Consider the following 17062-nt stretch of genomic DNA (forward strand, 5'->3'; position numbering starts at 1 on the left):
GACTCTTGGTATCCCATCCCTACGCATTTGCCCAGTTGGAGCCTGCTGGGGGCCATCGTCACTAGGAAGCATTCAAGTTGCTCCCTAGAAAGTCTCCCACATAAGCATCCATCTAAGATGGGGGTGTTGTACACAACTTTATAGGAGAATAAAGTGGCTCAAATACAAGGAAGAACAGAAAGAAGTCATCTAGCTAGGGAGCACATCTTGTGAAAAAATTGCTAACAAATCTCCTATCATTCTAACTTTTCATAGAATCACAGAGTTGGAAGGGGCCGTACAGGCCATCTAGTCCAAACCCCTGCTTAATGCAGGATCAGCCTAGAGCATCCCTGACAAGTGCGTGTCTGGCCTCTGCTTAAAGACTGCCAGTGAGGGGGAGCTCACCACCTCCCTAGGTAGCTGATTCCACTCTCGAACAACTCTTACTGTTAAAAAAAAAATCCTAATATCCAACTGGTACCTTTCCTCCTGCAATTTAAACCCATTATTGTGAGTCCTATCCTCTGCTGCCCACAGGAAAAGCTCCCTGCCCTCCTCTAAGTGACAGCCCTTCAAATACTTAAAGAGATCAATCATGTCCCCCCTCAATCTCCTCTTCTCCAGACTAAACATTTTCATATTTCCTTAATTATTGCAATACATTCTAATAACACGATTAGAAACTAGATGGGGAGAGGTGGTCCAAATCAACAGTGTGAGGAAATAATACACAGGAAGTCATACAGCCAAATGCTTGATGGCTGCTGCTCCAAACTATCCAAAACCAACATTATGGGCTCATAGTAGAGTGGTCTACAGTGTTACGGTGTGAATCGTCTGCACATGGTGGCTCCCAACCAATTGTGTTTTGGTACTGGAGGGAAAATGGCAATGGATAGTATTGTTCAGTATAGATGGGTCATTCAGATATACTGGTTTGACACAGACCAATATCGCAGCAGAATATCAACCGAGGGGCGGGGGAGGGTTGGGTAAAACAGTCAGTATTCAGGGCTACCCCTTCATATTGTGGCTTTTTCAGTGGTTGTGCTTTTCACACCTAAAGAGTTGCTAACAAAATATATTAACAATGCAGAATTTGCAGGAGGTGGTGCTTGTATCTCTAAAAGGAGTTTCATTACATCTGACTTCACCCAGCTCTTCCAATTTCTGCATCTGTTTAGATTGCTAATCCTAAATCTTCTGTTTAGAAGTAAACACCACTGATTTTTAGTAGGATTTCCTTCTGAGTAATCGAACTTGGGTCTTGTAGCACAGATTTGGTTCAGCTTCATTTGTCTCATCTAAGCCTAAACGTTCACCAACTGTGAACATTAATTAGCCAGAATGCATTGCCTGGATACTAGTGATCTTGCAGGTTTTAATTCCCTTCTGGTTTTGTTCAGGTGTGAACTCCTTTCTTGTTTTCATGGCATATAAAGACAAACTCCAGTGCACTGATGCTCAGGTAACGGAGACATAAAACTAGTATTCAAGCTCACTTTGGTAGTTCAAAAGAAAAACTTTATCCAAGACTTTGTGATTTCCCCCCCCCCCTTTCCTTCTTGACAGATGTATGAGATATTCAGCATTATTCGAGATCTGGGGGCCATTGCGCAAGTGCATGCTGAAAATGGAGACATCATTGATGAGGTAGGGTAAATGCTTCGGGGCTCACTTAACGCTACGAGAATAGATGGCTTGTTTTCTCCCGATGGCCAAGTTCTTAAGCCTGAGTAGCCAGATGGTTCAGCATGCAGCTCCTTAGAAGCCTGCTCCTTCATCTCCCCTCTCCTCTGAACCTGGTGGCTCTTAGACACAGATGGTTCCCTCAGATAATGTCACCCTTGGATGCACCCTGTGCAGGAAGGATCTACTGTGAGCACCTTTAGCTGCTCTCGAGCTGATACTGGCAAGCCTCAGCAAGTGCCTTAAAGAGCAATCCTAAGCAAATCTGCTCAGAAGTAAGTCCCATTTTATTCAGGAGGACTTACTCCCAGGCAGGATTTCTGCTCTGGGCTCATGGTGGAAGCCCTACCAATGAACTCTGAAATTAAATACCTGGGTCCTAGGTTGTCTCTGACTTCAAACTGGAACAATTCAAGTGCCCTGTTCCTCACATTCATTTTGGGTATCATACCTCCCACAAGGCAATCCACTCATGGGTTCTGTTCCACCCAGTGAGAATCAGTGATATAGAAGGAGATATAGGGCAGTTGACAGGAACCCAACAGAAGTGTCTGGATCTACCTGGCATACCCTAAACAAATGGCTTTCCCCGTGGTAGCAGAGCCGGATCTTGGGGGGGGGGAGGGCGCTAGTGCGGGCATGGGGAACATGGACATGGGGAGAAGGAATGCTGTGGCGGCACAGGTGCAGTTGCCCACCCACCCTCAGCTCGTACCAGCTGCTGCTCTCCCTCTTTTTTTCTGCGGGGCTGGCCGCCCACTTGGTTTTTCTCTCTCCATTCCTTCCCCCAGTTCCATGCCTGGCCCCATGTGTGCATGCATGCGTAGCCCACCCCCTTCCTGCCCCAGCCGCTCCTTCCCCCACCTCCGGCCTGCATGGTAGGGGAAGCAGTTGAATGTGGTTATGTGACTGTTGCTCGTGTGTGTCCGCCTTCTGTGTATAGACTTTGAAACCTCTGTGTTTTGGATGCTTTTATAACTGGGAGGATTTGCGTTTGTCTCTTCTGTGCACTTTTATAGATAGCCTTGATGTTGATACTCAGGGTGCTCACATAGTATCAGGTTGCCAACTCAGAAGGTCCTCTGAAGGTATTGGTGTGTTTGGGATTTGAGAATTTTTGTTCACATCTAAGCAACATGATCCAGTCCACAACAGTCTGGTGCCTTCAGAGGGCTTGCCAAAAATGTTCCACATGACAATATTAGAGCCCCGAGGATGACATTCAAGGGCATTTGCGGAGAACTAGAGCAACATAGGACAAACCTCTCCAGAGCGCTTCAGGGACAATCAGATTATTATTTATTTATTGTTTACATTCATATCCCACCCTCATTCCTCAGGGTGGTGGAGCCTTACGTACAAAAGATTACATGATTTTGAAACTCAGGTACGGAGATGTATGACCTGTCAGAATATTTCATCTTATGGCTGGGAAGAATGTTTGGATGTGAGACGTTTGCCTCAAAAACACAAGACTAAATATCCCCCCTCCTTTTTTGGCATCTTGCCCATCTCAGCCTCTGTACAGCACAGATCTCGGCAAACGTGACCAGTTGTTTTTCAGAGTCATAGGCAGGCAGCGTATCAGTTGCAACAGAGGCCGCAGTTACAAATCAGAGGCTTCCCCAGAATAGGACAGGTTTTAGGATGCCTTTAGTGACATGTCCCCAAACCGTTAGGGGTGGATCCTGTGGAAAGCTCTCACTAACAAAGGGTGGGGTGATTTTGCCAGTTCCCCCTCCTACCTCAAACCTCTGACTCGCCACTCATGCTTTTCTTGGGGAGGGGTCCCCGTGTGACTCTCTTTTGCCTGTCACAAGCTTCTTGTCCCGAGAGAACGAATTTCAAAGAGCATCATGCAATGTTGATGTCGAAGAAAAAGATGGATGTTCAAAAGACAGTACATAATTAACTGGGCGAAGCTGACTGTCAGAGCTACATGAAAAATGGCATTTCTCTTATGGCAGCATCATTTTCCTTTTGTTGGTCTCATATCAAGGCCTCTGCCCTAAAGCAAGGATTCCTACAGCAACTTTGCAATTTGGCCGTTTTGCCTTTCTGTATAACCTAATAAAGCATAAAAATGCGATGGTTAAACAGATGAAGGTTCCCCAAGACAATTTGCTGTCTTGCTGAGTTGCTCACACAATTGCTCTAATTGTCATGAGTGTAGATGGCATGTTTCGTATTCTGGTGTTTCAGATGACACTTCAGGGTATATCGGTTGCGTTGCTTATCTATTGCTTCTCCCATATCTCTTTACTAATTTAGGAGCAAAAAAGATTATTGGATCTTGGAATTACTGGTCCAGAAGGTCACGTGCTGAGTCATCCAGAAGAGGTAATGTTAAGTTAGCATTATGAAATTGCTTATATGATACATGAAAATTAGATGGTAAATGTTGCTGAGTGTCAACTTCTCAATTGTCGCTATTATTGGACCACCTGCTGAATGTGTAAGTTGCAAAAAGCTCCTTCACATGAAGGTAAGCAAGGCCAAGCGTTGAACTACACATTCAGGAATATCACATGGTACAGTCCACCTAAACCTGTACCACTTCACACCGAATTCAGGGATCATGTTTGTATACGAAAATATCTCTACATATGGAAACAAGTACATCAGTGAAAAAAGCTATGACCTAGTCTGATGTACTAACTTTCCATGTACACAGCAGAGTGTGTGTGTGTGTTTTTAAATGAGGAAGTATTCAAATAAGTGTTTTTCCTCTTTTGAGTTAATGGTAAATTCTAGGAAGGGTCATACTATATATCGGAGAGCCAGCGTGGTGTAGTGTTTTAGAACGGTGGAGCAGTGGACTCTGATCTGGAGAACCGAGTTTGATTCCCCCACTTTTCCACATGAGCGGGGGAGGCTAATCTGGTGAACTGGATTTGTTTCCCCACTCCTCCACATGAAGCCAGCTGGGTGACCTTGGGCTAGTCACATTCTCTCAGCCCCACCTACCTCACAGGGTGTCTGTTGTGAGGAGGGGAAGGGAAGGTGATTGTAAGCCGGTTTGATGTTGCCTTAAGTGGTAGAGAAAGTCGGCATATAAAAACCAATTTTTCTTCTTGAATCACTCATCAGAAGACAAGTTAATGTGGGTACATGATTTTATGTCCTGTTCAGTTTTTACTGCATACGGCCAATGGCCGTTACAAAAAAAAATAAACAAAAAATGAAACACCACAAAACCGGATGACATTAATAAAAGTAACATTTTAGTAACAAATTAAAAGCTTTAGGGGGTTTGTTTCTCTAACCCTCTGGGTCTTATCAAAATACAGCACATAAATCATTATTAAATAGTTAACCTCCAGAGTTATCTTGGGCTTATCTAAAATGAAATAAACAGAACTACTCAAGCCAAAAATCATCTGAAAGTGCATGATGTTGCAGACTTGCTAAAGCTGAGCAGGTCAGTGTGTGGCCTGTGCCTGTATGGGAGATACCTTGGAATCCCTTGGATGCTGCCTTAAATTCAGTGATGGAAGAATGGTGTGATGGAGACTCAATCATCCATTCTAGATGCTCCTAGAATCATGGAGTCGGAAGCGACCACCAGGCTCATCTAGTCCAGCCCCCTGCACAATCCAGGAAATTCACAACTACCTCCCCTCCCCACACACACACCCAGTGACCCCTACTCCATGCCCAGAAGATGACAAAAAAACACAACCCCAGGATTCCTGACCAATCTGGCCTGGAGGAAAATTGTTTCCTGTCCACAAAGTGGTGATCAGCATTACCCTGGACATGTAAGAAGGGGACACAAGAGCCAGGCACTGATGCAACCCTTCCTGCCCACCCTCTCATGATCTGCCTAAGATGGAGTATGATGACTAGGCATGCCCCTTCAGTTAAAAAGGGATGCCTTGAAGGCACAGTCCTGAGTGTCTTTGTGTTTCCCCAGGTTGAAACGGAGGCTGTGTACCGCGCTATTACCATAGCAAAACAAGCCAATTGCCCTTTATATGTCACAAAAGTCATGAGCAAAGGAGCTGCGGATGTCATAGCACAAGCCAAGCGAAAAGGTAAGTGCCCTTTCCTACTAATGAGGACTAGCAACTTGGCTCTAGATGCTCTTGTCTGCATAAGTCATGTGTTTGTAGCTCAACTGATTTCCAGCAGGCTTGAAGATTTTCAAAATTGAACATTTGTCTTTGGTTATTAGTCTCTGCTGAACAGTATTGGGGCTCAGCTGAACCTGAAGGGGTTGGCACACTGACATGAAAGATCATGCCCTCCCATCTACACATCAATGCTGCCTTACATATGATGTTTTCCCAGGATCAATATGGCATCTGCATTAGTTGGGAAATTGGCTCATATGGCATGATCCTTCGAAGCAATTCCACTAAAAACCCTTTATATAACTCCCCGGGGATGCTTCTTGTGCCTTTTAAATATTTTGTATTGAATCGAAATAGCTGTGCTTGCCTTTAAGATACCTGGAAGCATCAATCCGGTCTTTTTCCTATAGATGTATTTTGTCCATAGCGATTTGCAACCAAGTATGACTACAATGGCATCTCAGTTGTGTCTCCTCATTCAAAATACTTGTTCAGTGTGCATCAGGCAGGAGGAGATACAGACATGCTACAGAGTTTACTCTGTAAACTGTCACTGATAGGTGGAATGTTGATTGCCTTGACTGTAGGTCATAAGAAAATTAATTAAGACTGTCACTCAAAGAAATGGTATTGTTCAGTCATATGAGTTTTAGTTGGTTAGTTGATTAAAAAAATCTGTATATTTGCATATGAGAAAAAGCAAGGATTTTAGAGAAAATTCATGCTTGCTTTGTTTTTAGATGGTAGAAGCAGCATCTCAGAACAGAGGCAGGCTTGTATATATATTTATTGATACGGTCTGTTTGACCAGCCAAAGGTTAATACATAAAATTGTCTGACTTAATAAAACTGTAAAACTAGTATAAATTACAAAATTAGATAAAAGACTAATGATGTTAAAATGTGGGATATTAAAACAAATCACAAGATTTAACTTAACAACAAAATATTTCTAAAAGTATAGCCCGGTTTAGTAATTTTTCCATTCTATTTTTGCGAATTTTAATTGTGATGGCACAGAATTTGGCTGTTGGGAGTGAAAAGTGTGGCGTTTCACCCATCAGGAGCCTCTTAGTCAGGAATTCTACTGGCTTATCTGGGAATTCACTGATCAGGGGTGCAATGAATCTAATATGGGCCTCATGATAGAAGGCAGGATGTATAGTAGTTAGAGCCTTTGACTAGGACCTGGGATACGAATTCAAGCTTCTACTGAGCCTTAAAGCACACAGGGCCAGTGTCTGTCTGTCTGTCTGTCTGTCTGTCTGTCTCTCTCTCTCTCTCTCTCAGCTTCACCTACCTTCAGGGTTGTTGGGAGGAAGAAGGTAGGGAGAACCACAAACGTCACTCTTGGAGGCAGGGTGGGATACAAATGTATGGACAGAGAGAAGCATTCTCCCTTTTCTCTTGCACACAGCCCACTGCCATGGATTGCATTCTGTTCTGGACTGTATTAGCCTTCCATACAAGGTGTGCATACTAGTATCAACCAGATAAATGGACCATTTATCAGGTTGATACTGGTAAGCACACCTTGAAATTTTATACAGTATATTGGGCACAGAGTCAAATTGGAATACATCCCTATACACATAACCTGGGTTGTTTCAATACTATTTTAATGTTGTCATAACCTGTTGCATTATGTATATATGTACATAATAAGTGATTTTATTAGACCACCGACGAAGGCCAGGGGGGGGAAATGCATTTGGGTTGTGGTTTCAGTCTATAAACTGTATTAATTGCCATTTGTGCTTTCTTCTAATGTAATTTTTGAAATGTTTCTAATAGTGACATTAGCGCCTTAAAATAAATACATTTCTGTACACAGTTGAGTTCTTTTCCACCCAACCTTTGGGTACCCACCCTCACCAGTACACCACACTTCAGCGTTAGTGAAGCATTCAAAATTTCTTTTGGGAACTGTCTTGAAATTTCTTCATATTGGTTGAGCATCTTCAGACATGACAGGCCAAGGTGTTGTGGGCAGCATCCTGCAGAGCTGTCAGATGTTCTTTAGTTTCAGTCCTAAATCTAACAGCCCTGAGGTCAAGAAACGCCATCTTCTGTGAAAGGCCCTGCATGCTCTCTGTTCTTGTAACCACATCTACGTTTCTATATTGGTTTGTCCCACGTTTGCCGCTGTCTTCATCAGTGCCGTACAGTTTTAAAACAGTTTTTCTCCCCAGAATTGGCATTGAGGTGAATTGGCACAGGGTTCTTTTCTCTAGTCATCAGTCCTTGGTTATTGGCATGTGTATAAAGTGGGGTGCTATGTATATTCTTTTATCTTTTAATACAGATTATCTGCCAATGTTACCTGCCCTTTACACAAAGAAAAGTGATTTTTGCAATCTGAAAACGTTGAACAAATTGAGTAGGTTGGTTAGTTTTGCATAATTTATAGTTCAGTCCTGTGCACAGTTACTCCAGCCTAAGCCCATTGAAATGAATGGGTTTAGGCTAGAGTAACTCTCTTTAGGATTGCACTGTTAGTCTTCATCTGCTTGGACATGTAGAGGGGCATCACAGAGCAGCCCCCAGCTATTTTCACCAAGCATGGATCAAATGTCCAAGCTTATTTTCATGAGGGGTAGAAACCTTGTTTTTTAGTGACAGTTTGGATTCTCAGGAGGCCGAACTGTGGAAGCCTTACTGCATTTCACCCTTGAATGGCATATTGGCAAGAGTGTAGGATATATGTGACCGTGGTTTTAGGATCAACTTGTTATGAGGCAGACAGAACCAATTACCTGTGGTTGTGTAGGACAGTTGAAATGCAGAGCCTAATGGTGCTTGGACAAGTACTAAAAATTCCCTTGTCTCTGTGATGCTTTTTCTTTAAAAAAAATACATTGAAAGGCATCACGTAAACATAGGTTGTTGGTGGTGGAAAGTGCCGTCAAGTCACAGACGACTTACGGCGATCCCATAGGGTTTTCAAGGCAAGAGACGTTCAGAGGTGGTTTTGCCATTGCCTGCCTCCACGTGGGCCAAGAGAGTTCTGGGAGAACAGTGCCCAGCTCAAGGTCACCCAGCAGGCTTCATGTGGAGGAGTGGTGAATCGAACCCGGTTTTCCAGTTTAGAGTCCGCCCCTCTTAACTACTACACCAAGCTGGCTCTCATTAAACGGAGGTTAACTGAGATGAATTCATTAGAAATATTGCTATTGAATTCCAATGCTTGAGAAGATGGGGAAACTCACAGTGTAATGGTGCCACACTATATTATTTGTGTGTCTAGCTATTACTGTGAGAAAATGGGGGTGGAAACACAGGGCTGCTATTTTGAGGGCCAGCTATGCATGTGCCATAGTATCTAGTTCTTGCCTTCATTCCAGGATTTGAAGAAGAAGAGTTGGTTTTTCTCTACCTTTCAAGGGGAATCAAACCAGCTTACAATCTTCTTCCCTTCCTCTTCCCACTACAGACACCTGGTGAGATAGGTGGGGCTGAGAGAGTTCAGAGAGAATTGTGACTAGCCCAAGGTCACCCAGCTGGCTTCATGTGAAGGATTTGCATCTTAGACATTTTTTTTCCGCCAGTGAAGTTCTTACCTTTTTGCTTATTTCCGCAAGGATTCTCATGATTGCTGTTTCTTGATTTAGGAACAGTTGTCTATGGAGAGCCAATCACAGCCAGCCTGGGCATTGATGGCTCGCATTACTGGAGCAAGAACTGGGCAAAAGCAGCAGCTTTCGTTACATCTCCTCCCATAAGCCCAGACCCGATGACCCCCGATTATCTGACTTCACTGCTATCATGGTAAGTTCTGCAAGATGGAAACATTAGCCTGTGGAACTTTCATACAAGAGGCCGCGGCTCTAACACAGTGTTTAGAAGAACTGGTGACTGTTCCTGGCAAGAACTTTCCAAGTAGCCCTCATGACTCATTGGGTTTGGTTTCCCGCTGTGCCAGATTTCTTCCTGTCTTTTGATTGTAGCAACTTCACAGAAGGAAGGGATTGTCCTCTGGGAAGGGTGTATTGGGTTAGATCTGTATTCTGTCTTTAGCTATGGTCACAATTGAAGTCACCCACTGTGGCTTGGCTTCTGGTGTCTACATGTTCATGTGGTCATCATTTTGAAAGGTGGCTTTTTGTATGGCTGTGGTTGGGGGAACCATAATGGGGGGCAGAGACTAGGGCTGTTGATTCGGTTCAGGCCGAACCGAAAAACAGCCGAATTTCTCTCAATTCGGCAGTTTTTCGGTTCGGACGAACCGAACTCAAAAAGGGGGGAGAACCGGGGAGCCAAATTGGCTGAGTTCAGGGTGTTCCCGAATAAATTCGGCCGATTCGGGCCCTTTCCCCCACCCCACGCGCCTTCAGGGAGCTTCCCTGGAGACGCGTGGGGTGCCCTTTAAACAGATCTGCGCCTCCAGGCCGGGAGGCACAGATCTGTTTAAAGGGCACCGCGCGCCTCTCCAGGGAAGCCCCTTGAAGGGGGGCGGGGTGCCCTTTAAAGAGATCTGTGCCTCCCGGCCGGCACAGATCTATTTAAAGCCCCCTCCCAGTCCTGCCGGGAGTCCCGGCAGGGCTGGGGGGGGGGGTCTGGAAACCCTCTGTGCTGCCTGCGCAGACAGCGCAGAGGGTCTTGCCAGCCCCCCGCCAGCCCTGCCGGGAGTCCAGGCAGGGCTGGGGGGGGTCTGGAAACCCTCTGCGCTCTCTGCGCAGAGAGCGCAGAGGCGCTTGACAGCCCCCCCACCTGCCTTCCGGGGAGTCCCGGGAGGGGGGGAGGGGGGTCTTTAAACCTCTCTGCGCTGCCTGCTCAGACAGCGCAGAGGGGCTTGTTTAAAGGGTCCCCCACGCGCCTTCAGGGTGCTTCCCTGAAGGCGGGTGGGGGGCCCTTTAAACAGATCTGCGCCTCCCAGCTGGGAGGCGCAGATCTGTTTAAAGGGCCCCCTCGCGCCTTCAGGGAAGCACCCTGAAGGCGCACGGGGGGCCGAATTTCCCCCCGAACTCTGGATCCCCCCGAATTTCCGGGGATCCGAAGCGGGGGAGTTCGGACTTCGGCACGGCCCGAATAAAAACGGGCTGAATTTTGCCGAAGCCGAACTATACCGAATTTTTTTTCCAACAGCCCTAGCAGAGACCCCAGGTTCTGTCCCCGCAATGGTCTCTCACTCCCAATGTTACTTACTGAAACCCTTTTTCCTACAAGTTGAAGAGGGAAAGTCTTCCACTGCTGTATGTGGAAGAAGGAAAGGGCTCAGTGTCTGGCCACATGATGAAAGGACCCTGGTGGCCACTCTTTGAGACACCATGATTCTGTGTGGTACCCCAGATTCTCTCCAGGATCAGAGGAGCATGCCTATTATATTAGATGCTTTGGAACACAGGCAGGACAATGCTGCTGCAGATGTCTTGTTTGGGGGCTTCCTAGAGGCACCTGGTTGGCCACTGTGTGAACAGGCTGCTGGACTTGATGGACCTTGGTCTGATCCAGCACAGCCTTTCTTATGTTCTTATGTACCCCGTCTCAAGCTGACTATGCAAACTGTTGACCACAACACTAACAGATTTTTCAAATAGTGTAGTTTTAATCAGAGTGGTACATTTTGATATATCAAAGAGATGGATTTTTATGTGCGCTCTGTTAAGCAGTCATACAATAGTAGTGGTGTGGGGTACCAAAATGTCATCAGATCCAACTCAGTGACAGCTGTATACGGAAGCTGCTTATGGATCAGCCGAGACAAGTGGTTTTCAGCATATGAGTCAGGACCCTCAAGTGGGTTGTGAATCCCCCACCTGTTGTGTCATGAGCCACTATACAGCTGCCCTTTTTGTTGCCATTCCAAATATTGTTACTAATGTGCCTGCATAGAAAGCAGGAGCGGCTTGTCTCCTGCCTCTCTTTCCACTCATGCAAACAAATATATTTCCAGTCGGCCATCGTTTCCTGCCGGGGATTATGGGAACTGTGGTTTTCTTAGCCTTCAAGTCATTTCATTTTATTTAATGAGCCCTTCCTTGCTGCTAGTTATTTCCCCACCACAATATTACTCATGAAATGGGGACTGGTAAGGGAGAGAGCAGGTTTCTCTGTATGTAGGGGAGGGACTGTGGCTCAATTTGTAGAGCATCTGCTTGGCATACAGAAAGTCCCAGGTTGAATCCCTGGCATCTCCGGTCAAAGGGACTAGGCAAGTAGATGATGTGATGTGAAAGACCTCTTCCTGAGACCCTGGATAGTTGCTGCCAGTCTCAGTAGACAATACTGACTCCGATGGACCCAAGGGTCTGAGTCAGTATAAGGCAGCTTCATGCGTTCATGTGTGTGTTTTTCAGCAACTTCATTGAACGCTTGGGGGTGGGGGGTGAACCAAAACAGGAATTTTCAGGCATTCAATGGACGATCGTTGGCAGGGATGGAGATTGAATCAGTGGAGGGTTGCTTAGTCTGGTGTAGCAAAATAAAAGTCCAGTGGCACGATAGTGGCTGTGGCGAGAGGGGAAGGGAGGTGTTGAGGCAACTGCCTTCTGGACTGAAGAATGTCCCGTGGGATTTCCATGAGCTCTTGACAATCACTTGGATTTGCGTGAGACCTTAATCACAAGGTTTGTTTGAGAGGTGGGGCTTTTGAGGAGGATTGCCCCAGGCACCTTAAAGACTTATAGCATTTTTGTCAGTATGAGCCTTTATGAGTCACTGCTGACTTCCTCAGGTATCTGAAGAAGTGGGCTGTGACTCAAGGAAGCTCATTTTGAAATAAACGTCATTAGATTTTAAGGCACCATGGGACTTTTATTTTGCCACTGTGGCCGGGGGGAGGGAGACCCAGTTAAAAGTGCCTGTGGTCATGCAGCTTTCTCTTCACCCAATTTTGGATGGCAGCCCTGACAGGCACTAGCTATTTTTTTTCCCTTTTCAGACTTGAAAACACTATGACATTCACCTTGTCACTTTGTATTGCTTAAGTCTATGCAACGGTGAAAGCGACAGAGTCAGAGTTGATTATGAATATAAACTTGGCATCCTTGTTTCCGGCAGCTCGGCCTCCATTGCCTTCTCCTGTAAACCATACACACATTTTTGTGTATTGAATTACTGGCTCTTCTTACTTACAAGAACCGGGGAATGCAACTTTCAGAATGTGTGGCTTGGCCTGCGGCTGTGTATGTGACAAAGAGCCCTATTGATCCTAACGGATGGTTTGTTTTCCCCAGTGGGGATCTTCAGGTGGTAGGGAGCGCTCACTGTACCTTCACCACGGCCCAGAAGGCGGTTGGAAAGGATAATTTCACCCTCATTCCAGAAGGGACGAATGGCATTGAAGAGCGAATGTCCATCATCTGGGAAAAATGTGTGGTGAGTTCAACAGAATGTAGTGTGTTATGAACGTGCAGCCCCTCCTGCCGTCGTTCATCTGAACGGCTCTGCTCATAGGGCATGCAAAAGCATGGATAGTTATCGTTATGGGTACCATGATTGCTTAAACATGGGCCACTCCCCTTTTACCTCAAAGGAGGCTAGATTTTGTTTCTGGGTCCTACTTGTTTTTCCCCACAAGAGCTTTGGGAGATACCAGTCCCAGAATGGAGGCTGGGCGGATTAAGCCCATCCCAAAATAAAGGCTGCTACAAAAATCACAGCATTTCAGAGCAGGTCTGCCGTGCTCGGATGGGGAATCATTGCCTCTTCTGTTCCCCCAAAGCAAAGCACCATCCATCTAAAATTGCTACTTATTTATTTATTTAGTTAATTTTATACCCTGCCCTCCCCTGGCCAAAGCCGGGCTCAGGGTGGCTTACAGAATTTCATAAAAACATGTACAATAAAATCGACATCAATAAAAACCTCAATTTTAATCAATAAGTTCCATCTCCATGACACATCAATAAATACAATAAGCATGTGGCACTTATTTCAGAATATAGATCCACTGTAAGGCCTGGGAGCCGCCAGCATCCCCACAACACCAGATTGAAAGTCAGTATAACATACAGGTGGGGGAACATAGGGAGGCCAGCATAAATGGAAAATCATGGCTCTCCTCAACCATAGGCCTGGTGGAACTTGCCTGCAGTGGAATGAAAACTACACTTAACTCTGTGGTGTAGCAGTATGGTTTTGCATGGCCTATGAGTGCAGACGTTCTGGATTAATCATGACTTGTTCACCCTCACCACAGTGCCACTGGGATACCAGTTGGGTTTCTGCAGGAGAGGGAGCCAAGAGGATGAAACCTGCATTTGTTGAGGATTTGAATGATCACTGCAAGCTGCATTCCTGGTTTCACAAACTAACCATAGTTAAAATAAATCGTGGTTTCACATTATGTCTGACTGGAATCATTAGAAGAAGACTTGGTTTTAATATGCCAACTTTCTCTAACTTTTTTTAAGGAGAATCAAACCAGCTTATAATCTCCTTCCCTTCCTCTCCCCACAACAGACACCCTGTGAGGTAGGTGGGGCTGAGAGTTTGGAGAGAACTGTGACTAGCCCAAGGTAACTCAGCTGGCTTCATGTGTAGGAGTGGGGAATTGAACCCGGTTCACCAGATCTTAACCACTCTTAACCACTATACCACCGCTCTTAACCCCTATACCACATTGGCTGATCGTATTAGGTGGATTTTCTTAGGTGGTGTTAGATGGATTAGGTGGTATTAGCTGGATTTTCTTTTTTCTGGGAACTCTTTCCACACTGAGTCATTTGTCAAAGAATCCTACGTGCCTGCCAGGGATTGCGGAAGATTTTTGGACATATTCTTACCTAGCACAAGTCAGACCTGTTGGGCCTCATCACTGTCCTGCATAACTTGGGACTGTGAATAACAGATAAATTGGGACTGATCTGGAATAAGGCTGTTGAAAAAAAAAATTGGTTCGGATTCGGCCGAATCTGGGCTGATTTGGGTCAGATTTGGCTGAATTCCGAACACACACACCCTGTTTGGGAATGCCGAATTCAGCAGGAAATTTGGCATTCCCGAACAAATTTGGCCATTTAAAGCCCTTTAAAATGCATTCAATGCTTTCTGCGGCTCTGGGGGGACACTTTTTAAAGGTGGGGGTCCCAAACGTTCAGGGTAGCTTGGGGGGACCCTCCTTGCAAGAACCCCTGAGTTTGGTGAGGATTGGGTCAGGAGGTCCGGAGTTATGGGGTCTGGAAGGGGTCCCTCCCACCGCCCATTGGAATGAATAGCAGCCGGCTTCCATTCATGCAATGGGCAGAGGGGGGGACCCCTTCAGACCCCATAACTCTGGACCCCCGGACCCAATCCTTACCAAACTCAGAGGTTCTTGCAAGGAGGATCCTCCCAAGCTACCCTGAAAGCTTGGGTCCTCTACCTCAAAAAATGCCCCCCAGAGCCATGGGAAAAACTTCCCTGTGGCTTTCTATGCTGGGATACTTCTCATTAAGCTACTTCCTTATTCGCGGTTAACAGACGCCTACAGTGTTAACCGCGAATAGGAAATAGCTTAATGAGAATTCTCCCAGTATAGAAAGCCATAGGGAGGTTTTTCCCCTTGGCTCTGAGGGGCATTTTTTGAGGTAGAGGTCCCAAACTTTCAGGGTGGCTTGAGGGGACCCTGAGGATTGGGGGGGGGCCCTGGAGGGGGCAAGCCCCCTTCTCCATAAAAACCAATGTAAAACCTTTTGCATTGGTTTTAATGGAGAAGGGGGCTTGCCCCCTTCCAGACCCCATAACTCCGGACCCCCTGACCCAATCCTCACCAAACTCAGGGGTTCTTGCAATCTAACCTCAAAGTTTGGGACCCCCACCTCCAAAAATGCCCCCCCCCCAGAGGCATGGGAAAAAACCTCCCTATGGCTTTTCTATGCTGGGAGAATTCTCATTAAGAGAGAGAGACACTCCAGGTACAATTGGCAACCAGGTACCTCACTCCAGGTACAATGGCAACTGGGTAAAGCAGCAGAAATCTCAGTCCCAGACTCCCATATCCCCCACAGAAGCAATCCAATTGCAAGGCCACCCCATGCAGAATAGGAAAATCCCCCCCAAAAAACTAGAACAGGGAGAAACAAAGGAAACACAAACACAGGCCTGGCAGAGAGACAAACCTCACTCCAGGCACAGTTGGCAACCGGCTAAAGCAGCAGAAATCTCAGTCCCAAACAAAGGAAACACAACACAATCAAATTGCAAGAACAGGTAAACGTCCCCCCTTGGCCTCCCCCCCCACACACACACAGAATCTGCTCCCCCCACCCCACACACACAGGAAAAAAGTTTTAGAAAAAGCCCCAAAATGGGTCAAACTGTGAATGTCTTCTCTTCCAGCAGGCAGGAGCAGGCAGTCAGGTCAGGGTGGGAGACAGTGTTCAAGATTCCAGTACAATTCCAGCCAGGAGCAGCAGGCAGCAGGTCACCTCAGGTCAGGAGCCAAAGGTTCAGCAGCACAGCAGCTGCAGCAGTAAATGGAAGGAGAGTTGTAGCAGCCAGGGGTTTTATCTCTTCTAGCCAATTCAGAGAAGAGGTTCAAATATGAGAATCCCTTCTCTGATTGGCAGAAGAAGACCCAGTTTGGCCAGCTATTGGCCACTGCTTGCTGGGTTTGTTAGGTTGTTTCTCTGGAAGGCAAGTTTGCTTGCCTTCGGAGAGCTCTTTAAAGGTGGGAAAAGGCAGGTTCGGGGGACACCGAACTTGCCGAATTTGTTCCTCGGTCCCCCGAACTTGCCAAGTTCGGCACCGCGTTTTCCCACCTTTTTTCAGTTTGACTCCATCCGAGTTGGAAACCGCCGAACCAGGGGAAATTCGGCCAGTTTCCAGTTCGGATGGAACCGAACCGACAGCCCTAATCTGAAACACATTCTTCTTGGTTTTCATTTTCTCAAGTTCTTGTTTTCTAATTCCCAGGCAACAGGAAAGATGGACGAAAATGAATTTGTAGCTGTGACCAGTACAAACGCAGCAAAGATTTTTAACTTTTACCCCAGGAAAGGACGGATTGCTGTTGGTTCTGATGCAGATTTGATTATTTGGAATCCGAAAGCTACGAAGATCATCTCTGCAAAAACTCACAACTTGGTAAAAATATTTTTCCCCTACCTTCACCAAATCAGATATTTTACCATTTATAAAGTTAAAAGTGGGGAACCCACAACCCCTTGCAGGAGGAATTTCACCTTCCCCTCCCCACAGTTTTCTTTTTTCCTTAGGTGAAAGCCCCTATGGCCTCTCCCCTTTTCCTGCTTCCTTCTCTCTTTCCCACCCACCGGCCAAACTGCCTTTATCTGTCTTCCAGTCTTCAGCTTTTCCTGATTCCCTCCACCAGTAGCCTCTACCTGAGAAAACTATGGCCATATTGATTGGTGCTGGCCATCAGGCCTGGGCCT

At 46.0% G+C, this 17062-nt stretch overlaps 1 protein-coding gene across 1 annotated transcript in view; it reads left to right on the top strand.

The window, feature by feature from the left end:
* Nucleotides 1-17062, top strand: part of DPYSL4 (dihydropyrimidinase like 4) — a 36452-nt gene that overhangs the window by 11983 nt on the left and 7407 nt on the right. The window contains exons 5-11 of the mRNA XM_056849624.1: nt 1389-1450; nt 1555-1635; nt 3943-4011; nt 5588-5708; nt 9359-9515; nt 12923-13064; nt 16584-16754. Of these exons, the coding sequence (XP_056705602.1) occupies nt 1389-1450; nt 1555-1635; nt 3943-4011; nt 5588-5708; nt 9359-9515; nt 12923-13064; nt 16584-16754 (803 nt within the window). The remainder of the gene's footprint in view (nt 1-1388; nt 1451-1554; nt 1636-3942; nt 4012-5587; nt 5709-9358; nt 9516-12922; nt 13065-16583; nt 16755-17062) is intronic.

Source organism: Euleptes europaea, chromosome 5, assembly GCF_029931775.1.
Source record: "Euleptes europaea isolate rEulEur1 chromosome 5, rEulEur1.hap1, whole genome shotgun sequence".
In the NCBI taxonomy this organism is placed as follows: Eukaryota; Metazoa; Chordata; class Lepidosauria; order Squamata; family Sphaerodactylidae; genus Euleptes; species Euleptes europaea.